This window comes from Mangifera indica, chromosome 1, assembly GCF_011075055.1.
Source record: "Mangifera indica cultivar Alphonso chromosome 1, CATAS_Mindica_2.1, whole genome shotgun sequence".
Classification (NCBI taxonomy): Eukaryota; Viridiplantae; Streptophyta; class Magnoliopsida; order Sapindales; family Anacardiaceae; genus Mangifera; species Mangifera indica.
This window is the reverse complement of record NC_058137.1, coordinates 4808724-4833390: the sequence shown is the minus strand read 5'-3', so window position 1 is coordinate 4833390 and position 24667 is coordinate 4808724. Positions and strand designations below refer to the sequence as shown.

The window sequence follows — 24667 nt, the reverse complement described above, 5'->3', positions numbered from 1 at the left end:
AAGACTCAATATTCGACAATAAACTTTCAAAAGTTTAAAAATAGTATGACAAAATTTCAAACTAAGAATGTGTTTGGTTCAATTTAGGAAAATTTTTCAAACTAAACCTAAGAACGGTATGATAAAATTTATAATTAAATCAAACTATTTTATATTTTAAATCAAATCGAATTAAAAAAATTACGATTTAATTCGATTTATATTAAGACTTAGGCCTATGAAAAGTTTTTTCAATCTAATTATTTATCAGTTTCAATTAATATTTATTGTTAACCAAAAAGCCTAAAATATGTCAATAGGAAAATACCAATGCAACATTTGAAAAGCTTTCAGTCCGTCGCGGCGATTGCCTCACCTCAACCCACCAGTGTGCGAAGTGAAATTCTAAAAGAACATTATTAATATATTAATTTAACAAGGGAAATTACATTCTATATTTCATAACAATTACACGAAAAATTGTGCTAAAATTTACTACAAGCTGGTGATTGAAGGTACATTCTACTGAAAAAAAATTCAAGGTTAAGAGGAAGAAAGGGAAATGTTTTCACCATTTTCTCAAATATTCACATAGCTTTAGGTTGGATTTGCTCAAAATCAAAAACCTCAAACATGAGGCGCCTCACCTCTGGTTTTCCATAAACAGTGTAAGCAAGCCCATGAATAGCTTGTTGAACAGCAGTAGTGGCAGGATTTCTCAGTCTTCGATTGTGTTCATATGCATCTTGAACCTGTTCAGCATATGTTATAAATCGATGGAGATATTTTTCCCTGAAATACTTCCCACAGAACTTGTTCATAAGAATACGTCGGTGCTTCTCCTGCAGCCAGTGTCCAGGAGCATCTAGATGTTTCATCAGCAGCCTCTCAGCCATTACAATATCCTAAAGATTTGAAAATTGGAAACATAAATTTTTTTCACCTTTTGTGTTTTACTTAAAAATTGTAATAAATGGAAAAAGTAAAATTTCATTTCAAACTCAATAAACAGAGCATTGGTCAGTATGTAAACATGCTCACAAGATACATGAACTAATGCAAGGAGAGCCATTAACCTGGATCTTTTGGCCAACATACTCCAGACGCTCATAGCAGAACCGAGGATGCTCAAACTTGTGTTTTGATGGATGCAAGAAACAAAGCTGTGATCCAAGAAGAAAAGAATTAATAATTCATTAAATAAGCCAAGGAATTTTAATGGAAATAGCATATTTGTCAATTAATTTTGACAAACAAATAAGTCAACTTGAATACTATAAATGACAAATAATGCCATAAATAACTTCAACTCATTCAAAAGTTCACAAAAACTAGCGATATAAATTCTTGTCAAAATAAGGAATGATCTGCATTTCTGCAGTAAGTATCCTGATCTATTTTAACGATACCAATGGAGAATATGGTGCATACAGAATCAATGTATAATTTTTCTTTTGATACCCAAAAGTCCCTCAACCTTTCTTTTGTGTTCACCGAGTTAAAAACTAGGGTTCTACTTATAGTAGACAATCTTTGTAGCTAGCAAACTTGTGGATAATATTTACAAGTCGGTGGACCCAAAGGAATTGAAACCTTGGCCTGGTTGAAAGGGTCATATAGACACAAATATTAATATATAAATGATGCAAAAAAAAAGTACCTGTAGCCCAAGTCCAAGTTCAATATTCCTGGCATCGGTAATTTCCGGAATCCTGTCTTTTACTGCCAAGGGATATCCCAGAATTTGCATAACTTGTGGTCTGCTGTCATAATCCCATAGATTTCCTCGAAATCGATGCATACCAGGGGGAACACAAGCCCTAAAAAGCCTTGGATGTGCAAAAAGAGCATTTTCAGGTGGCTGTAAGGAGATAAGTATTAGCTAAAAGGATTGCTTTCAACATGGATAACAACAAAATCACCTGTTTTATAGTAAAAGTAAATCATAAACAAATATATTGCAGCATTGTTTAAGTATAACTACTCATACATCATCTCAGCAATTAGCTTCAAATATTACTGCCTCTCAGTGATTCTAAATTGTCACTCACATCCAAATATAATCTTACTAATAGAAAGCGTCTAATGGCAATAAATGATTCCAAGAGTGTGGTATGCAGGATGAATGCAATCTTAACTTCTGTTTCTAGTCCTAAGATCACCTACACTTCATTTTTAATCGACAAATTAGATGAATGAAAGGACAACAATATAATAAAGCTTGCCTTATAAGCTGCAACATCTTGCCAACTGAGCTTATTGCCTTCAAATTCAACAGATACATAATCTACATCTTCAAGTTGCCGCCTTAACTTTGGCTGACAGTCCTCATCTTCTGGATCCATCCCAAATACTTCAAAAAGAACACGATAAACTTCTGGCAGACCAAAGCACAAATATATAGCCCCAAACAGAGCCCAGAACACAGACCTGCACATCACAACATGAATTTAATACTCATTATGTTCTATCCATTAATTGATAATCTTACAGACTACTAATCAAACCCATTATGTGGGACAACTTCACAGCAAACTAGTAAATTATAAATAATGCTCAAAACTTGTTATTTAGCATAAGAAGAAAATGATCTTTAAATTCAGAATGGCATACCGCAGGATTTAGAAATAATCTAGGCTAAGCTGCATTAAATAACATGAACTATGGGACTATAAACAAGCATCACTATAATAGAATTGAAATGTAAAGCTGTATAACTAGAAATCATATATAATGATAATCTGAATCACATACTCTAAATTTGAGGTGAAGTAGAAATCTCATAAACAACTTTCATTCTACCTCCACTTTATCCAATAGAACCATCACGTTTGCATACAATTGTACATATGCATAATTGAATGGCCTACAATGCTGAAAATTATTTCTTCTCAAGGAACTCCCAATTTATAAGGTTCAAATCTTCATAACTTCATCAACATATGATTCCAAACCCCCAATAAAATTGTTATGAAGTTGTGGGCTTCTCTCTTGTCAGAGTTTAAGGAAAAATCAATTTTCCTTATTTACCATAATTGGGAAACTTCAATGTTTTTGCAAGATGGTTCATGTTATTTTGATTGGGGTCTCGTGTAGGTTTTTGTTTGATTTAGTACTTTTTTTTGTATAATGAATCACCTCTCTCAGGTCTACACAGAAAGGGACCCCTACTTTTTGTGGTTAGCTTGTCCATTTTTGTATCTTCTATAATAAGAGTATAATTCATTTTTTTTCCTAGCCAGATAAAAAAAAAAAAAAACCTCTAACCATATAATTGTCCTGACAGGCGTGGATCAGAAAACCTTATCAGTTTTTCATAAATTTACGGCATTAGATTTAACAATCTAGATATTTAGCCCTGCAGCTGCAGTCACCTTTTGAAAGACAATACAATCATCAAACCAAGTTTTCTGATGTTCGATACCCATCTCTTACTCTGGTAAATTTTAAAAGAGCTTTTAGAATGAACATATGACTTCTTTAAAGCATGCTGTGCAAGCAATTAACATGAACTTCATCCTGTAGTTTCAGAGCTGGCAAAGAATGAAGAAGTGAGTACAAAAGTTGATATAATAGTAACAGTCTCATCATGGTTCTCAATTCAGTTGATTGCTTTGTGTCCATCCCCTAAAGAAGAGGGAGAATGTAAAGATCCGAGCAAACTGTTTCCTACTATGTATAGCAATTTGAGCAAGTGGAGTACCCAACTAGAAATAATCCAAAATTAACTATGCAACACCAGGATACTCTTACAATAGGATTCAGCAATAATACTATTGCATTCTATAAACTGTCAAACACACACCTTACTCGGAAAGGTCTAAGGAGTAACAATGCACATAGCGATTGTCAAAACAATAAAAACAGTGTTTTATATGCAAAAATAAAAATAAAAATAAAAAAATTTTAGAGAAAATGAATGTTACACCCTTTGGTTTAGCGAATGTTCACCTCCAAAAAAGAGGCAGTTTTTTCAACAACAAATGTTGATATTCTTAGGTAACTTAATATAAGAACCTAAACTCATTGATACTGAAAAAGAACAAACTTAAAATCTATCAGAAAAGTTGAAAATGGTGCTTTTCGCAGAAGATGCCTGGCTCATCAAAGCATGGCAGAGAACTGTAAGGCATGTGTCAATAATGATGTTTGAACCGCAGAATAGAAACTTTCAAATGGGTTTTATGTCACTATTGCTGACACCTACCAGTACACATAAGAGAGCAGAGCAGTTAAATTGTCAAAGACCTGTAGAATTAGGGAAGAGATCTTCCATAGTTCATTTTCTATCGAAGGAACACCTTAAAAAGTGTGCCACATTAGAAACGGAAAATCTTTGTTCCCCTTTAACATACAAATTCACACTAGAAGCCAACAAGTAAGCAACGCAACACCATTCAACAACATCACACCAAAAACATCTATAATGAAGGTTTTCAACATAAACAAGTACAAACAGCAGTACTCTTGATCAAAGTTCAAGCAGCAATGCACATTGAATGCATTTCTCTAAATCACATATCTAATCCATGCACGACCCTATACAGGTACTAATTGAAACAGAAAATCAACCAAATGAACAAATTTTCAAGAAAACAAAAAACACAAAATAGAAGCATAATATCCAAAATAACATAAGCAAACTTACTTGCAAGGCGGTTCCCGCAATTTCCTAATGAGCTTATCCATATCATCATAGGGAAAAACCAAATTCTGCAAACTGGCAGCTTTTATCCACTTGGGCAAGTTCCTCTTCCCAATCAATCCAAAAACTCTTTCTCTCATTGGAGCCGGCGATTCTCTTGGATACCTTTGCAAAAAATACTCAGCAAAGGCCAATTCAAGTACATACTGTCCCAGAAAACAGAGTCTTGAATGCCCTGACCTAATGTGTCTTGCCTTTGTCCTCTCACATGCCGGATGCTGAAACGCCAAGTATAACAAAGTATCAAAATGCTTAGCTGGATTATCATCTCCTAATTCCTCAGATGGCTCTAAAGAATAACCTAGAGCCTGTTTCGCCTCAAGCAAGTACTCGTCCATCCAAGTTTTGTCAGCATTGTTAAGACGTGAAGAAGGCAAGCAAGAACTTAACAAAGGAAAGGATTTTAGAGATAGCTGTGGGCTGTTCAAAAACCTATCGGCTAGCTTTTTGTCGTCTAGTGGGGGCCTTAATATGAACCGTTTTGGGGGAACTTTTTTCTTTGGTGATGTAACTTTTTTTCTCTCTGCAAGTTCTTTGAGAAGTCTCTGCGGGCTGTTTTGTGGTTGCTCCTGTTGTGGGTCTATTGCCACAGCCAGAATTCGCAAATTTCGAGAGGTGGGTTTGGTTAGTTTTAGGGTTTTAGGACAAATTTGGAGAGGAAATGGAGAAATTGAAGAAGAGAAAGAGATGTTATCAGAAAATAGAGAAGAACAATTTGGTTTCAACTGGGTTGTAAAAGAAGAAGAGAGGTCCATTTTAGAGTGTGATAAATGGAGGGCTTGTTAGTGCTGAAAACTTACAAAATGAAACGAGTTATGTCGCCATAAATGGAGAATTTAGTGTGTTCTTTTACAGAGGTTTTTGGATGTTGTGAGGATAAGGCTGTGGCATGGAACGGTACTTCCGACAATATGGAGATATTCATAATTGGGAAGATACGGCGCCGTTCAAGTGAGTGACACAAATGCGGTGTCGTATTGTTCCACTGGGGAAATTCAAGATATGCGCATAAATATTCTTGAATTTGTAATAGACTTTTCATGTATAATAATAACTAATTACCTAATCCTATGTTGGTTAGATGCTTACCAATTGTTATGCGATCAACCTAATTATTTAAAACTAAATTCTCAAAGTATAACCAAAGATAATTACTAATAAATAATAACTATTTAAATCTCTACCCTAATAAAGAAGTAACGATTATACATCTTTAAATCCACGATATATTAAAAAGAAAGTTTTCGTCCGGTTATCAAATAAGTGACTCATTCGAATTTTATGATAAAACACCTCCATAATTATAATCTAGTAAAATGTTAACTTTCCTGTAAACAAAGATGTCATTAACTCTTTATCATTTAAATTTAAATCAATGATTAAACTTTTAAATTTAAGAAGTTTCAAATGTGTTTTTCCCTTCAAAAAACTCATATGTAAGAGGGAAAGAAAACATCAAAGGAGGAGAGAATATAACATAATATTTTGTACTATTTTTGTATTATATTTAAACTAGTGAAAACATTGTAGACGTAATTATTTCAATCATTAGATTAAGTCTTTTCAATTTCTAATTATTGTAGATTTACCCATATTTTTAAATTCTAATTGTTATTACTGTAATCTGTCTTATACAAGACTTTAAATTGTATACATCAATAAATAATAATAAGTTACATACCCAGTTTAGTGCTAGAGGAAGGATACATACACATCCACATTCTCTCAATTATAATAATGGCTTACAGAAAATGACGACAAAAAACACTGGACAATCAATCTTTAAACAATCTAGAGAACAATCCAAAACATTTCTCTCAATGCCAAATCATCTTCAACATTGGCTTACTACAACTCAAGCGAGGAAGTTTTCTTAGACTTCATTCATCTCTTCGATGTTGTTCAACCAATACACAATCGTGTTGATTTGAGTAAAAGCGTGAAAATGACAATTTTCAAAATTTGTAAGATCAGTTCATAATGTTTTGTATAAAGCATTATAGTTTATATAAAAAAGAGTGAGAGTATTTTGATATTTACATTAGAGTTTTAGTTATATACTAGTAACCTCTAAAATTTTGACCAATTTCTATAGGTGCCTTTAATTTCGACCATCTTAATTAACCTTTTTTTCATTTATTATCCAATATTATTAAGTAAAAAAATAGAGTAAAATAATAAATTAGATTAACAGAGAGAAAAATTATTTTTTAACGACAATAATTCACTAAAATTTAGTTAGCAATGTTAAAAAAATATTATACCCTTTAATTTTAGTTAAAAATTTTACACTATAAAATAAAACCAAAATATTATTTAAATGAGACATTTTAATACAAATAATTAGTTTTTTAAAAATAATTTACCAAACAATTACAATTGAGTTATGATTATTTATAATCTAATAATCATAAGTTATACCGAGTATATAAGAGTTAATTATTCTTATAATCATAATTAAATAATTATAAATTCTGTCAACTGAGCTTTATAAATATTAGTAAAGATGCAATCTATCTATTTTATTATCACCTGAGGTCAATCATGGGGACTACTCCCTGAACTTGATGATTCAACTCTATGATACCTTCAAGACTATGAAGGTTCATTTGCCTTACGAAAAGGACTAGGGTCTCATTTAACTACTTAGATATGGTGGATGATGCTTTGGGTGTTAGAAAGAATGCAAAAGAAAACTGACCAGAATCAGGCTAAAGTACTATATATCATTGGGACACAACAGTTCCACGGCATCAACAAGATTATTTCTTTTTTCACCTCAATTAGAAGATTTGAGGGTACCATAGCCAGTTTCTCATGTTGCAGAAAAAAGAAAAATATTATTGTCAGGAAAACATAAAATATTGGTTTACATACCAGACCGCTTTATCTAGCCATCTACTTGTTACATTTTAATCACCACCAAATCCCTGCAACTAGTTTCCTCTTGTTGGTAAGCCAGAAAAAGAAGAGAAAAATCAAGGGTCCACCAGAAGCACAGAAATCATCCGAAACAGCAAATGGTAATCTCCCATTTATCTATCTCACTATGACATATGGCCCAGTTCTCCAGTACAGGCCACCAAAACAAGGGGACTTAATTTCATCGAAAAGAAACATATTGCAACATTAACACATCCACTACAGTATGCTAACATGCCAAAGAAACAAAAAGTGTGGATATTATAAGAGGGAAAGAACATGTACACGAGAACTAAGAAAACCTCTGAAGCTCTTTAACAGAATTGCCCATCATGAGGCATAGGTTGCTTTTAAATACTCCACAATTTCTGCACTTTCAAACATTTGCACCCCTGTATTTGGGTCTTCTAAGTAAGGTACCTGTTAAAAGTTGTAAGTGGGTATGGACATCTGAAGCAGCTGCTAAAATTAAAATGTAAAGATATTACCGATTGTAGATCAATGGAAAAACTGAGTGGAAAAACTGAGTACCTGGAAATGTTTAGCTTTCTCATAAAGAACCTGTCGTTTTGGGCTGCCACGAGCGCAACTAAGAAAAAGAAGTACCATCACACAGAAAAGGTCTTAGTAATGAATATACAAAATACATGATTCCATATTCATAGACATTAACAACTAGATTCCACAAAAACACTTTACCTGCGAAGTAAGTGTGGTATCTCTAACTCTACAAGTACTTCACGAACAATTTTGCAGAATGGGGAAGACTGATGAAGAAATAAATACATTCAAAACCATTACTCAGTGAAAAGATGCTGGGTACACCGCTCTTGCCATCCATGCAAGAGATGATGATCATCCAAATCTTAAATTTTAGATTTGGAAGGTTATCAACTCATTACTAATTTTGCTTTGAGCATTAGAGATTATTTAATACTCCACTAACCTCATATGCCCATATTTCAAGTGGTTTGGGTGGCAATTTTGATGGTGTATAAGAAGAACCCTGCACAAAGCGAAAGAGATGACAAAAAGGAAATTCTTTGTGCCTATTGTTTGTTTTCTAGTAACATCTTCCTCTTGATGATCTACTATTAAGACACACAGTAGCAGATAAAAATAATACACAACCAACAGCTTAAATTATAAGATGGCAGAGCTCAACAAATAAATGAAACCCACATCAAATTCAAGATTTAGTTGATCTGGGATTTCCTAACATACTTCTCCAGCAGCACGAGGTGAAGATGATTATACGCAAGACAATTATGCAAAATGCACATCTAAGAGTATAAAAAATGGTCAGTAGAATCCAAGGAAAAGGCAAAACGGGACAAGTTTTGATATGATGATGAATAAACCAAAAGAAATGTTAAGCTATTACCTAGAAGTGCCAAATGGTTAAATGAAAGCATATGTAGCACTCTATTTAGTTGAAGACAGACTCTAGAGCAGCTATAGTGAAATCATGAATATCAAATAGCTTTTTCCCAAGCAACAAGGACCATTTTGTAGAGAGAAGTTTAATTACCTTTCCCATTCGACCAATCATTGCAAACCCTTCAGTTAAAGTCTACAATAAATCAGAAAGCAACCAAGAAAAATACTTAAAAATTTTCCTTTTACTGAATGGCAAGAATTATCAACGAAAGATTTAGATGTTAATGCTAACCGTTAGTAGACCAAGTGAGAGCATAAAAGGAACACTTCCATCACCTAAATAATAGAGATCAAACACAAAAAATAAAATGAAAGTCAACTAAAATACTGTGTAAGCCTCTGATTCAAGAAAAAGTAACTAACAGCAGCATTAAAAGAGAGCATCAATCAGTAATAATCCACAAAGGAAGTTATGAAAGAAATAAACTTAAATTCACAAGTAAAGAGCAAGAAAAACTCGTGGATCTTCTCATATAGAATAGTCTAACAGTATTAATTTTTTTAGAGGAAATGAAATAGAAAAGGAAATATATAATTGGACTATTGATGTTGTAATGTACATATTCAGCATCTTCTCTTCTCAGAAAAATGAAAGTAATAATAGATCCACTGGGGAAAACAACCAACAAATTAAAGCAAATAGGGAAGCAGGTCAATATAAACACACACCATATTTTCCCACCAAATACTTAATTATATCATCTGATTCGTACATTGAGACTCCTGTGTTTGGATCAACCTGCAAAAACAAACAAAAGTTCAAGCTTAGGTTTAATTAAAATCTTAAATCACCCACTATTAATATCCTAAGTTGAAATTTTAGAAAAAAACTAATAAGCACTTGTACAGACTCAATATTTCATGAAATAAGCCAGGGTATTTTAAGTTCCACATTAAAGTGTGAACACAGAAAATTAAGTTGCCCCGATATGAGTAACAAGAATCTTAAGTTAACTCACTTAGCATTCACTTTTCTACCCTCTTTATCACATTACAAAGTTTGATAGTGAAAACAACTAGACGTAATATTTAATCCATTTCCAATTGTCAGTGCACTTTTCAATTACTTTGATCGGCACCCAGTTATGCAAACACAATTATCATGGCTGAAAAATAAAAATGTTCAAATCGAGAGTCAGAAAGTTGAGAGCACCTTTGCACATTCAGCTATTAATGGAATATAGGAATTAGTATTGCATTCTTTGGCTTTATGAAATATACATACCAGGAATTTCATAGGACAAATATCCAAAATAATGATAACAAGAGAATAAGCACTATACATCTGAAGTTACTGATGACTTGATCTTGTCATCAAAGAGCAAGATAAATCAGGGAACCAAAAAAAAGAGGAAATCTAACCATGTAAGGGAACTGCTGTTTCCCACCCATTTGAGCAACCTTGGGACGGAAATTTGGACCATTTCTTGGACAAGGATAATACAAAACATCAAGATCCAATACAGCGACAATTTCCCTGACCTGTTCACATGAAAGGACAATACAAGTATATACTGTGATAAGTCATAAAAATAATTTTGTTTTAGAAGACCAGGATTCCAGTTATGGTTATGTTCACACACTTATGACACTTCCACATATTTAATCAAATCTTTTAACAGCAAAACTCCACTCCGATATACCAAAACTGTACAAACAATATAAATCATAAATTTTATTCACTATAGCAAAGCATGTATTCCTGAATTTATCTTCTCGTTTTTCTTAGACATGTTAATTCAACCAGATTTCAGGGTGGCACCTCCTCCTATAGTTGCATTGAGTTTAAACCAGCCTAACAAATGAGGAAATGCTGTGAATTTTATGGTCTGTAACTAGTCAATGTAGTGATTTTTCCATTATATTGCTCCTCAGAGTATCATGTCTGGAAATGCATGTATCCATGCTCTACAAGTTATTGAATATGAATGGTAATAGGAGTGATGTTACCTTTCGACAAAATGGACAGCTGAAGTTCGCACGTGGTCCACGAGAATGATATGTGGAGAGAAAGATATATTCATTCAATCTCTTTTTTTATATATAAAAAAATTGCAAATCAAACAAATACAGGATCACTCAATAAAAGTATAAAGAACAATAAAGCATTAAAAAATATATCAGTCAGCATATGCATGAGCAAAAAAGCATGAATGATGTAGTACCTTTCAAACTCGTATATCTCAATAGGTTTCTCTGGACGAGGGCCTAACTTGGAGGTCTCTTTGAGTTTAAAACCTGTTAAAATAACAGCTTTTTATAAATAGTTCTCAGCTTGAATGTCAAATAAGATGGCACAAACGATGCCCATTTTAAATATAAGTCAAGTTGAGGAGTGTAACAAACCTACAGTTATAGAATAAACTTGATTTTTACCACTTTATTTTTGGAATAAACACTTTCAGAATCCTTTTAACCACAAGTACAGACTCTTCACATCCAAATACTGGCATAAGTGGAATTTGATCCCAAGAGTGCAAGAAGTCTGGTACTTTTACAAAATAGCAGACCAACCAGACTAATGGTAGATGCTCTCTTACAAAATCATCCCTATAATACCTATTCAAGAATTATATAGCAATGATACAAGGAATCTGACTACTACCTGCTATTTCTAGAGCATACTGGTCAGGCGGAATCTCATCCTTGGAAACAAAAGATGCAGAGTACCTGTAGCAGAACAAGAAGAATGCAATACAATTTTAGAATCTAGAAAGTGTCCAGCAAAACACTCAAAAATATACGATAATTATGTCAACCATTCGGCAGCGCACACTTGTACGACGTCATTCGTCTAATATCAATTTGGAGGCTAACTTAATAGGTTTAGTACTCCTAGATTTCTATGATCTATTCTTAAGTACAACTGACTAGTTCCATTTCGCCCTTCCTTGTACCTGTATAGAGCAAGAGTCCTGTCCTAAATCATAATAAATACTAGTTGATTACATCGCTTTCTAAAGTATTGTATTCCCATCTTCCAAAAGTTTTGTACCTTATCAAACTGGATATAAGCAACAAGCCACCAACAAAATAAATATGGAATAGGCTATCAGGATGGAGATGAAAACTACTTAATAATAAAAACCATTAACATGCAACAGCTTTGGCACAAAGTAAACACATAATCTGCACAGTTACGCTTGATTGCAGAATCTTAAAAGTTTAGGAAAAGTCAATGTATTCAACATAGATTGCAAGCTTCTTCCACCCCGTATAATGAAAACTCAATAGAAAGCAACCTATTGATAGAGCTCCAAAGGAAGGTTCAATACATGATTTCCGATACAAAGTCCAAAGGTGAATAAAATATGTACTCATTTTACTTGTGTTTCATACTATCGACATCCTGTCTAGAATCGATATCCAAAATGTTATAGAGGTATAAATTAACATAGTCTGCACCAAGACTTCAATAAAGCCCGAACCCAGCTGCTCTTTACCATTCATTATCAAACAAACAAATAAGATAATATTAAATTAGTACACCTGGCATAAGGAACTATTTGATTTAAAATCAAATTAAACAACAGCTGCATAGTTAATTTCAGCATCCTTTTTGTTCTTTAAAAAAATTCTCTTCTTTCGGTCACAGTTTAGTGAGCCGATATTTGGGCTAAAAAAGTCAACAGAATGACAGAAATCGAAACGCCACAAGCTAATATTCGTTTGGATCATTCAATAATAATATTAAAAAAAATCAGCATAAATTCTACAGCTCTACTTCAAAGTTGAAAATATTGAACCAAAAGTGGACAAAATTCAGTGAAATAAACATACCCAGAAGCAAAAATACCCGTACCCAACCGAAACAACAGAGCAAGAGAGGCCCCCACGATGTCCAAAACCTTGTCGGGTCTAACGTTGAATCGCTTTGGCTCAGGCGGCTTGAAATTAGGTGGGGCAGTAAATATTATTGGTTCTTGGATGCCTGTTTGAGAAGAAGAAGAGGAATTAAGTGGGGCTTCTGAAGTGGCTCTAACGAAGACTGAGGTTCTGGGTGTTCTCCGACGATCGGGAAAGGACCGGCAAATAGGAGCTTGAGAGAAATCTAGAACTCCGGCCATGGGATTAGGAATGCAGAGGTCAAGCGAATAAGAGTAGAACACGTGATACAGCTACTTGCCGCTCATTCCATGAATGATATTTTATACAGAAATAATTCTTCTTGTAAACAAAACAGTAAATTAAGGTAAATAATCAAGTAACTATGAATTGTAACAGTTATAATTGAAATATAATTAAGCAAGATAATTACAATTTAAATATATTAAGAAAAAAAATTGGCTAATTTATTTAAAATAATTACCTTCCATGATGAGCTGTTTTGCTATAACAAAAAAAAAATCTAAAATTTCCTTTTTTTGTAGGGACACGATAAAAAACAGGATTTTTTTGTTTATCTTGAATTACATTTTCTCACCCAATTTTTGATGGACTAACATTGTATCCTTTAAGTTTGAAAAGTTCTTTTTTTACCCTGTTAGTAAATATGCTAAAAGGATTTTTAAAAGGTCCTTTGTCTATCTCTTTCTTTAAAATTGCAACGTTCAAATTGCGATAAAATATGAAAGTAAGGTTTCTGTATACTGACTTTGATTGTCGACAACAATGAGAAAGATACTTATAAAATCAATAATAATGAGTGAAGATTGGTGAGTTGTTGGATTAGGTCTATACCAAATTCTAAGAAAAAATAATTTAAAATAATGTCGAATATGTATATGCATAAATTATATAGAGGGAGAGAAATATACTTTTTTTGTCATATAATAATAACAAGAGATGATAGTATCATATATTATATAGAATGATAAAAATGGGGAAAAGAGGATAAAAAGAAAAATATAAAATAATTAGAATAAAAATATAATTGTTCTTACTATTAAAGATGCAAATCATGCTAAACTTATCATATATTATATAGAATGATAAAAATTACCTTATTATTATTAAAATTAATATTTGACTTTCGGGAAAATGTGAAAAAAATTAGAATTTTTAAATTTAAAAATGTGAGAAACAATAATTTTATCAAAGTTAGGATGGAAACAGGTCATTCGGCCCTTGTTTTTTTAATTATTCAATATATTATTATCTTTCTAAAATTTATTATAATTAAGATTTGGGTAGGGTTGAATTAACTTGATTGACTCAACCATGCCAATTATGTCCCTGATTCATTGCTAATGATAGTTCCCAACACTTCCCTGACCGACAACTTGCCTAACCAGATTTATTTTTTCATTTTTAATTTTGAAAATTTGTATTGTATTATATTTTTTTAAATATTTTAATAATTATATTCGATAGTTTTTAATAATTTGTATTGTAATATTTTAATAATTGTATTATATTATATTTTATAAAGAGTATGTGTTATTTTATCTTTAAGTTAAAATTATTTATTTATTAATAATATATTATTATTTGTGTATGAAATTATATATATTATTTATATTTGTAATGTATTTGTTTAAATATAGTTATGTTAGACCTATGTTTCTTAAAATTATGATAAGCCCGGTTAATCCTAATTTGACGGACCATTCTGTTTGGGCCATTTAAGAATTATTTTTGGATCAAAATTTAAAGGTCAATCAAGTTTGGGTTAACTTGGGTGTTGGGTTATTCAATTGGGTCATCCAGATTAGTTGTTTAAAGATCTAACCCATCTAGATTCGGGTCGAATTGCACATAATTTTACTCTGTTTTAATTGCAAGAGCTGGGTTTTAGTCCCAAACAACTGGAAAATTTTACCAAAAAGTCCTTCTATTAAAATAGGTTAAATGAAAAATAATTACTATATATATACACACACATAAACGCACATACACTTTTCTTTCGAGATATTTTGATCATACCGGAAATATCATATTTCGAATTTAATAATCAATCTACAATCACTATATTAAGTCAAGATTTTGATATGAATTTATCGAGTTGTAAACATAAAACCTCTTTCTTAAGAATACCAAACTTACATCACCTAAGATAGTTTTCAAACTTTGGCTTTTATTTTTATGAATATTCAAGCATTATTTGTTATTAAAGATTATATATATATTAAAAGATGAAAATAAACTAAGGAAACAACAAGGAATAATTGTGTGTTCGAAATTAAAAGCAAGTGAAGTGCTTACCAATTTGACTAGCACGTTGAACCATTAATGTTTACCAAGCAACGATCAACTGCTCTGATCATCCAAGTGTCAAAATTAAGTGAATAATAAAATTATGTACATAAATTTACATGTAAATAATAATATATTATTATATAATTGAATATTATTTAATTTTTAATTTTTAATTATCTAATTATATAATAATATATAATTATTTATACATAAAATTATGTACATAATATTATTCTTAAGTAAAGAATAAAAATATTATTATATTATATATATAAATTTATGTATAAATAATAATATGTTATAATATAATTAATAATTTTAAATTAAAAATAAATATAATATTTAATTATACAATAATATATTATCGTTTTATATACAAAATTTTATTTATAGAACTGGTGAAGATGATAAAATTTGTGATGCCATTTATTCAATTTATTATTTTCTACCCCAAACTAGAATATTGTAACTCCGCGGAAAGTGCAACAGCCAACAAGCATGTCGCATTGAATGAATCGTGGAAGATAGACTTGTCGGGGCCTGAATGGAAAATTACTTGCATGAAATAACTGAGATCTTCAAATCACAGTAACATAAAAGCCAGCCAACTAGGGGATGAACGTGTGAATTCCGTATGACGGTGCCGGCCAACCAGCTTGATGCAGGCGTCGCTGTCATACGTAAGTGGCCTCGTACCCTCTTGGGCAAAATTAAAGTCTTCAACTAAACAATAATAAGAAAGGGAAACATGGAAACCAAAAAAAAAAAAAATTGCAGAAGTCTAAGCGAAAAAAGAAAATAAGAAAGTGAAAGAAATATTTGTCTGTTTTTCAAACTAAATTTGCTTTAAGACTACAACTATTATGAAGAATTAAATTTCACTGGTAATATCTGCCTTAAATTATTCAAGATCACTATTTCATTGGTAACATTATAGTTATAATTAAGACATCTAATTACTTGATCCAACCACGAGGGTGAGATTAAATGAAATAAACTCTTAAATTAAATAGATATAATTGTTTATAGTGGACTTTGAGTTACATGATGAGAGACAATTTTGATTAGAATTTAAGGTTTTTAACTTTAACGGGGAGAAAATTTTCCTGATTAAAATAGAAAATGAGACGAAAAATATTTTTATAGTCGAGGATGAAGATATATATGTCTCATCTCTGTCTTGCCTCTCTCTTCCACTCTCATTTATATTAATATTTTTACTTAAAATACTAATATATTTTTATAGTTTTATGTTATTTATGTTTTTTAAAATTTTTATGTATTTATTATGCATATTAAGGTGGTTAACATATGTTATTTGTATATTTAAAATTCGTTAGTTTTAATTTTAGTTAATTTTGTTATTTAATATGTTTATGTCATATTTAGAAAGTACAAAGAAGATATTTTTTCTTACAGATAAGAGATATTTTTTTTCATGGGTAGGGGATGCATATTACAATGGTTAACATATGTTATTTGCGACATTTGAAATATATTATTTTTAATTTTATTATTTAATATATTTATATTATATTTAAATGATATAAAAAAGATATTTTTCTCTACAGGTATAAAGACAAAGAGAATATTTTTCTCTGAAGGTAGAGGATAAAAAAAAGATTTTTTCTAAAATTTTCTTTGTATTAAAGAGACATAAAATCATTATCATTCTTATAACAGAAATGAAGATTGAAATTTATTACGGGAACAAAAACAAAGACGGAGAATAGGGTATTTGGTGTCTCCTCTCCCGTTATCATCCCTTAACCTGGTGGAAATGGGTGGCCAGCACTTACTGCTCCACGGAAAAGAAACATAACAAAACGTGTATGGTATGGTGCATTTACAGACACAGATTGATGGAGACTACACTACTAGCATCGCAACTTGCATTTCCAGTTTTGCAATTAACCAGAATTTAACATGCATTCAATTCAAAACACGTTGTTTATTATCTGATTTTAAAGAGTAAAAGTAAACTTCTAATATAATTGCTTTAAATTATTAACCTATATACTGTTATTGTATACAGTAATTTGATGCATTATACGTTTTTAGGGTCAAATAGGTTCATTAGTATACTATAAATCCTTCTTATTTGTATATTTAATTATATATTTAAAATATATATATATATATATAAATAATTTAAATATAAATTTAATTATTTATCATCGATTGAACTCGAAAGTAACTCACTGAGTTTATGATATCATGAATGATGCAGTTTCACCAGCCGCACTTTTGCACTTTACCAAAATGTCAAAGAAAATGCCGTTGGGGTCCAAAGAAGGCTCGGCTGGGGAAATTGTGTAATATTTACACATGAAAAGGCCATCCCCACAAATAGTTTCCCATAAATACTCCACCATCACCATTCTTCTCTTATTCCAAATCCAATAAAGCTATGGGGAATTGCCTAGTTCAGCAAGAAAAGATGAGTAAGGTGATGAAAACCGACGGAAGAGTTCAGCAATATAAAGCTCCCATCAAAGTGGAGGACGTTTTGTCAGAATTTTCAGGGCAGTTACTCTCCGATTCGCTTCCAGAAATCAGGAAACTCAATGTTGAGAAAAAGAAGGTGAGGTTTTCGAAAAAGAAGGCAACCGGAGATGGACAAGGAACCGCCAGTATTGTGAGACTAAAGTTGGTTATCAGTAAACAAGAGCTGCAGGAGCTGCTGCAAAAGGGAGGAGTTTCAGTTAAGGATATGATTTCTCGGAGTAAAAACCAAGTTCAACACAGTGAAGTGTGGAAGCCTGAGTTAGAAAGCATCCCTGAAGTAGACTAGTAACTAAACTACTGTATTTCTTCAGTTTAAAATACCAATTTTTGCAAGAACCTTCTTATTAGCATTGTTGTATTGGCAGCGTTGTAAGAGTGGCAAGATAGTAAATATATTAGAGGTTTTTGTATCTTATCTGGAATAAAACTTATTAGCATGTTAGAAATTAGAATTTAAAATTTTCTTTCTGAAAAGATAATATTTCATTAATTTTATTAATTTACCATTTTTGAAAATGAACACCCATTCCATAATTATTTAACTAAAATCTCGTATTCAAAATGTAAAAAGAGAGAATGTCTTAATAAAAAAAATTGCAAGGTTTATTATTACTTTCACAGCTGATAAACTCTTTCTAATTATTATTTATTTTTCGAATATCTTATCACAGCTGATAAAAATATATTGCTTTAGCCAAAGGACTATTTCCCACCTAGAATATGCGGTTTTCTCAAGTCTCCCCCTATTAATTTTGAAAATCCTATTTACTCACCTATAGACTGTTAAAATTAACAAAACCTAACCCCTGAAAATTTTATCTTATTTTCCCCTCTAATATTTTAAAAACTAATAATTTTTCTCAACCCAAATTTTAAAAAACAACATTTTTCCTCTTAGAGTTTTCAATTTTTCAGAGTTAGTTTTCTGGCTCCGTTTCTTCCTCTCTGATAACCTCCAGGCAATGTCTCTTCCTCTCTGACGTGGCCTCCTTTCGGCAATTATCTTGGGCACTGTCATCGACAAAGAAGAGTGTCTTCGTTTCTGACAAAGACGCGTCTTCATCTCTGACGAAGAAGAGTCGTCTTTGTCGACGATCGCGCCTAGGACAACAGTGAGAAGGAGGCCTCATTGGAGAGGAAGAAGCATTCTCTGGAGGTCATCGGAGAAGAAGAAACAACATTGAAAAACTAACTTTGAAAAATTAAAAACTTTAAGAGGAAAAATACTGTTTTTTAAAATTTGGGTTAAACGAAATTATTATTTTTTAGGGTTTAAGAGAAAAAATTAAATTAAATTAAAGTTTATTTTTAATAATATAAATAAAATAATAATTTTATTTTTAAAATTATTAATTTTAATTTATTACGAATAGATAAATAAAATTTTTGAAGGTAAGGGTGAGAAATTTAATAAAACAGCATACCTGGTTGGAACATAGTCCTTTGGCCTATTGCTTTTTACAAATATTCTACAGGGCACTGCCGCCCAACCACTGAGAGGCAGCTGTTGTGTTTCTGCATGTCAGATAAACTTTCTTTGCTAAGGCTTGACCAAGTCTATAAGCAACTAAAAAACAAAAAGAAAATCAAACAAAATCTACGAAAGAAGAAAACGACAAGGGAAAGGAATATATGTCTGTTTGAAATTAATTGCAAAGTGCTTTCCAATTTGACTACCTACTTGAATCTACGTCTGCTCATCTCCCAACTTGATCTTGGAGGAAGAATAAAAGGAGAAATACTTCCATCGGGAATATTATTTAAAATAATTATTATTTTTCACCTTTTATATATATAAAATTATTTTTTATTATATAAATATAATTATTTTTTAATTTAATTTAATTTTTTTAAAAAATTCTAAAATTTAGAATTGATTAGATGTGTTGGCCATTTCATTTTATCAACAATAGAAGCTTATTATGAAATTAATGGCAAATTATTCTATGTTTAATTTGAAGAATATTTTATTATTAAAATTAAAAAATTATTTTAAAGATAGAGTATTTAAAAAATTATTGAATATAAATAATTATTATATTTAATAAAATTTGATAAATATAAATTGTTATTATATTTGATTAGAAATAATAAAAAAATATTAGTATATTATTTTATTTAAATATCCTTAAATATAATTATTCTAAAATATTTATCATGTTATTTACTATATTAATTAAAAAAATTATTTTTATCCTAAATAATTAATAAATAAAAAATAATTATAATAAAATCAATATTATCTTAACAATTTTTTAATAGTTAAAGTGGAAGTAATAATCTTATAATATTATTATTAATAATAAAATATTATTATAATTTTTTATTATAAATAAATCAAAGAAGATATAAATTATCCGAAAATCTTTCTTTGTTATAAACCGAACAGCCGAAAGATTAACATTACTCCAATTAATAAGTTCAAAATAAAAGTGAAGTTGAGAAAATGAGTGATGTCGTTAGTCCATAATTATACAAATTAATTTTCTACGCACGAAAAGAAGAGTGATGTAACTTTAAAGAAGGCGCACAAAGCATGCCAATTAAATTTCTCAACAGTGGGGTGGGGGGGTGGGAAAAAATCATTCCAATAAATTAGACATACATAGAGTTGTTGGAGGGTGATTGGACAATGACTTGCACAGTATAAATATAATCATATTTAGGGTGCGTTTGGTTAGCGGTAAGATAGATTACCTTGGTAATCTATCTTTTATTCTCTTGTTTGGTTTGTCAGTAATAAAAGATTACAGTAATCTTCTATTACTAATGCTAACGTGGCAGGTAATATAAGTGGTAATCTGATTACCACCTTTACCTTAGGTATTTAAAGATTACTAGGGTACTCATGAGTTTATTATAGAAAAATTATTATTTATTAATTTTTTGAGATAAAAATAAATTTATTTTTAATTAATATGACAAATAATATAAAAAATATTTAAAAATAATTATATTTAAGGGCATTTAAATAAAATAATTTACTAGTAATCTTTTATTACCTTTAACCAAAAACAATAATTATTTATACCTATCAAATTTTATCAAACATAGTAATAATTTATATCCAGTAATCTTCTAAGTAATTTATCTTCAAGGTAATCTTTCTATTTTAGTAATCAAACATTATACAAACCAAATGCCCCCTTAAATTACTGAAATCTCATCAACCCGAATATAATTAGGTTAAGTTTGGCTGCTTCAGTTATCAGGATTACCTCCCCAATTAATCTGTTTGAAGAATTTTCACTTTCTTACCAGCTTGTTTGTGTATTAGCTTGTGGAATTGGGTAAATATTTTTTTAACTTCTTAATTTGCTCTTAAGGGAATAATTAACCACGTAAATATGGAATGTTAGCTTTTAAAGTTGAATAGGAAAGAGAATTTCACTAAATTATCATTTTAAAAAGAAAAAATAGAATAAAAAATTTTATATAAAATAATGTTATTTTCTTTTCATTTAATAAAATTTATTAAAGTTTTATTTTTTAAATATGAAAAATGAAAATTATCATTTTAAAAAACTTAGATGAAAAATAATAGTTTGGGCTGTAAAAAAATAAATACCTTGTTTTATCATTTATATTTATCTAACTTTTCTATATTAATTATTAAAAATATCTAATTACGTGATAATATATATAAATATTAATTTATTTATATATTTAAAATAAATATATATAATATTATTTATTAAAATTTAGAATTTTATCAATTAAAATTGATTGAATTAAATGAATCATAAAAATTAATAAATATGCGATAGACTGGCTTGTATCATAAATTTTTAAAAATATTTTCTTAAAAATGTGTCACTGTCCACTCAACATGGATTTTTCATCTAATGGCGGTGCCGGCCAACCGGCATGATGGAGGTGTTCCCGTCACGCGGAAGTATTATAATTGCCATCTTCTTGAAGCAGCACAAAAACTAAAAAGAAAGGGAACGTTGAAAGCAAAGTAAATTCCATGGCTATAAACTTAATTAGAAAGTGAAAGGAATAATTGTCATTCATGGTAGAAAGAAAGAAGAAAAATTGTGTTTCCACGCAAAAGAAAATAATAAAAATAACCTTTAAGGATTGTTTAAGTGATAAAAAATAATATTTTATATATAAAAAATTATGAATTTAAATTTTTTTTAATAATATAATAAGATCAAATTTTTAATTTATTTAGTTTAATAATTATTAAGTCAATTACTAAATCTAAGACACCCAATAATATTTTCTGCCATTTAATTACATAAATTTATAAATAATGCATATATAAATATGTCGTGAGTTGTAAGTTGTTGAAGACTTAAATAAAAAGAAATAAAAAGAGTCTAATATCTAATTAATAGAACATAAGAGAATGATATATAAGTGTGTGAATTTGACTTTAATATAAACTAATTGGTTTTGTATAATATGAGTTTCAATTTTTAAACTTGTAAGTTCAATATATATTTTCGATATGGTATCAGAGCACGGTCAAAATGACCGGTTTAACACTTTAGGTCTTTTTGGATATAAATGACAATACATCCAGCTAAAAATCGACTGAGCTAAACGACAGACCTGATGTTTGTACTTAAACGAAGGTGTTAGAGACTCAAATAAAAAAAAAGAGGGATGTTGGAGACTCAAATAAAATAAAAGAAAAAGAGTTTCACATCTAATGAATAAAATATAAGAGAGTGGTATATAAGTGTGTGGATTGGATTTTAATACAATATAATTAGTTTTGTATAATATGAGTTTCATTCTTTACACTTGTAAGTTCAATATATATTTTCGACCAATGTAATATATATATATATATATCATTCAAAAATTAATTTGAAAATGGAAGCTGGAAAAGCATGGTTCATAAATAATGAATAGCGAAGAATAAAAGGTGGAGGGGAATGGGATGGTAATGTAATTAATTAGAAAATGACATTCATGATTATATTGGTAAATGAGATAAAATCATATCTAATGCCATTAATTAATTTGGTTTTAAATAAAAAAAGTAAAATGTCCAAAGTTAGGCTGCTTTTAACTAGCACAATTAACATTAATATTAAATTACCAAAGAAAGACTTTATCACTCTGAGCTTTCCCTCAATTTTATGCGTCAAGATTTACCCCCCACCCCTTATCTAATCTGCTAATTAGAATAATTTTTACTGTCAGAATATGAACTAAATAATGATCATAGTTAATTAATATTAAATTTTTACGAGGCATCTTTTTGAGATTAACTGATTTGAAATAACTACGACCAATGACCAATAATAAGGGTTAGTGCCCAAAAAATCTCTCTTATTAATCAAAACAACAAAAAACATAAATTAATCTTCTAGCTCAAGGCAACAGAAAGACTTAGTAACAAACACTAAGGTTTAATTACATCCTCCTCAATATGGTCACAGTCAAATTTATATAAAACTCTTAATTATATACATCAATTAACGGTGAAAAGTCTTGTCAATACACAGGATTATTCCGTTAGATAAAACTAAATTAAATTTAGTAGTGGCCCAGGCTCAAACTGGGGCAACGGCATGTGGCACATTCATCCTGCTGATACATTTACAGCTTTGATTCCACCGTAAATAAAAATTGTAAAACTAATTAGAGACTTAATTGTGAATAATCTCTTTGAATCATGTTAAGTTAGTTGTGGTTGTGAACTCTTCCTTGTTTGATTGAATTTCCAAAAGAGCTGCTCAATTTTCTCCCCCCACTACTTCCTTTACAACAAGCCACCACAACCATGAAAATTATGCTGGCAGGCATGCGTGTTGACCATTTTCATTAATATTCTCCAATGAGTCTCGATCCTTTTGATGTCAACCTTTTTGTTATTCCCTTCAAACACATGATTACGTGTAATTCCAATCATTTTTCTTGAATGGAATCTTTTTATATTTAATTAAGATTAATATTATATATATATATATTTGAATAAATAAATAGTTGTATAACTAATTTATAATTATATGGTTAAATGTTACATTATCTTTAATTCAAATTCACTTATTCATATGATAACACACTATCTATCTACTTATTTATATACTTTAAAGTGTGTACTCATAGTTTTATCGTTTAATTATACCACCTACAATTATTGGGTTCTAATTTTAACTTGGAAACGGTTATTATATAAAATAAAATAATGATATGTGTATTTGAATACATAATTAGATACTATAAATATATTGGACTATAAGTATGAATATCGAAAATTATATTACATAAAATCGATTGTCTTGTGTTACGCTCCAATGTCTCATATTTATATACTACTCACTTATAATATATTTATTAGATATAAGACTTTAGTCTCCAACAAATACACATATATTGTATCATTATATGATTGAATGTTATTTTATATTTAATTCAAAAATATTCACTCATATTATATGATGACATATTATCTATTTATTTAATTATATAAAAAATATGTACATATAATTTAATTGGGACCAAATATTATTCACATTTAATATTCGGTATACTTAGATAGAGATCGATGGAGACTAGGCTGGATTCGAAGTAAACTTGTTCTAGCTCGAAACGAGCCCGAACTGAACTTGCCTCAAACGAGTTTGAATACAAACGACAACCTGAATTTTAAGTGAAAAACGAACACGAACCCGAACCCGAACCCGAACGTGGGTTGAGTGAGCCAAGCTTGACTCACGAGCCGCTCACTCAAATGAAAAAAAATTTAACGTGGAACAAACGACACTGTTTATTCTCTAAAATATGAGCCTGAAACCGAGTTGTCAAGTTTAAAATACGAGCCCGAAGCTGGTCAAAGCGAACCAAAACTAGAATACACTAACCCGAACTAAGTGCGAGCTAATCTCGAACACTAAAATTTTAAAACGAATCAAATAAGAACATATATTTAGCGAGTTCGACGAGTCCGAACTCAAACCCGAGCTTAGGCTCACCGAAAACGAGTAAAAAACAAGTCAGACCTTGTTCAGC

The 24667-nt window shown here is 30.3% G+C and overlaps 3 protein-coding genes across 4 annotated transcripts; 1 reads left to right on the top strand and 2 right to left on the bottom strand.

Moving 5' to 3' along the window:
• Nucleotides 1-382: 382 nt before the first annotated feature.
• Nucleotides 383-5590, bottom strand: LOC123219920 (ribonuclease III domain-containing protein RNC1, chloroplastic). The gene is made up of 5 exons (XM_044641891.1): nt 4628-5590; nt 2205-2409; nt 1640-1840; nt 1056-1142; nt 383-884 (listed from the first exon to the last, which is right to left on the bottom strand). Exons 1-5 carry the CDS (start codon nt 5437-5439, stop codon nt 567-569), a joined length of 1623 nt encoding a protein of 540 aa, XP_044497826.1. The 5' UTR covers nt 5440-5590; the 3' UTR covers nt 383-566.
• Nucleotides 5591-7504: 1914 nt separating this feature from the next.
• On the bottom strand, nt 7505-13189 carry LOC123219906. 2 transcript variants are annotated; one of them, XM_044641874.1, is made up of 12 exons: nt 12827-13188; nt 11652-11716; nt 11212-11284; nt 10997-11015; nt 10409-10528; nt 9716-9785; nt 9279-9322; nt 9138-9179; nt 8553-8612; nt 8306-8373; nt 8138-8195; nt 7505-8026 (listed from the first exon to the last, which is right to left on the bottom strand). In XM_044641874.1, exons 1-12 carry the CDS (start codon nt 13111-13113, stop codon nt 7937-7939), a joined length of 996 nt encoding a protein of 331 aa, XP_044497809.1. In that variant the 5' UTR covers nt 13114-13188; the 3' UTR covers nt 7505-7936. The 2 variants fall into 2 exon arrangements, with proteins under 2 accessions (XP_044497809.1, XP_044497815.1); XM_044641880.1 differs by having other exon boundaries at nt 7842-8065; nt 12827-13189.
• Nucleotides 13190-17512: 4323 nt separating this feature from the next.
• Nucleotides 17513-18140, top strand: LOC123194437. The gene has a single exon (XM_044607630.1). It carries the CDS (start codon nt 17595-17597, stop codon nt 17976-17978), a length of 384 nt encoding a protein of 127 aa, XP_044463565.1. The 5' UTR covers nt 17513-17594; the 3' UTR covers nt 17979-18140.
• Nucleotides 18141-24667: the final 6527 nt, after the last annotated feature.

Coding starts and splice junctions, on each gene's coding strand:
- LOC123219906 (XM_044641874.1), bottom strand. CDS start 13,113: ATGGCCGGAGTTCTAGATTTCTCTCAAGCTCCTATTTGCCGGTCCTTT. Junction 9,786..10,408: donor AACAGCAGTTCCCTTACATG/GTTAGATTTCCT, acceptor TTGTTTTTGCAG/GTTGATCCAAACACAGGAGT. Junction 9,180..9,278: donor TCTCACTTGGTCTACTAACG/GTTAGCATTAAC, acceptor GATTTATTGTAG/ACTTTAACTGAAGGGTTTGC.
- LOC123219920 (XM_044641891.1), bottom strand. CDS start 5,439: ATGGACCTCTCTTCTTCTTTTACAACCCAGTTGAAACCAAATTGTTCT. Junction 1,841..2,204: donor AAGATGTTGCAGCTTATAAG/GCAAGCTTTATT, acceptor ATCTCCTTACAG/CCACCTGAAAATGCTCTTTT. Junction 885..1,055: donor ATGTTGGCCAAAAGATCCAG/GTTAATGGCTCT, acceptor TCAAATCTTTAG/GATATTGTAATGGCTGAGAG.
- LOC123194437 (XM_044607630.1), top strand. CDS start 17,595: ATGGGGAATTGCCTAGTTCAGCAAGAAAAGATGAGTAAGGTGATGAAA.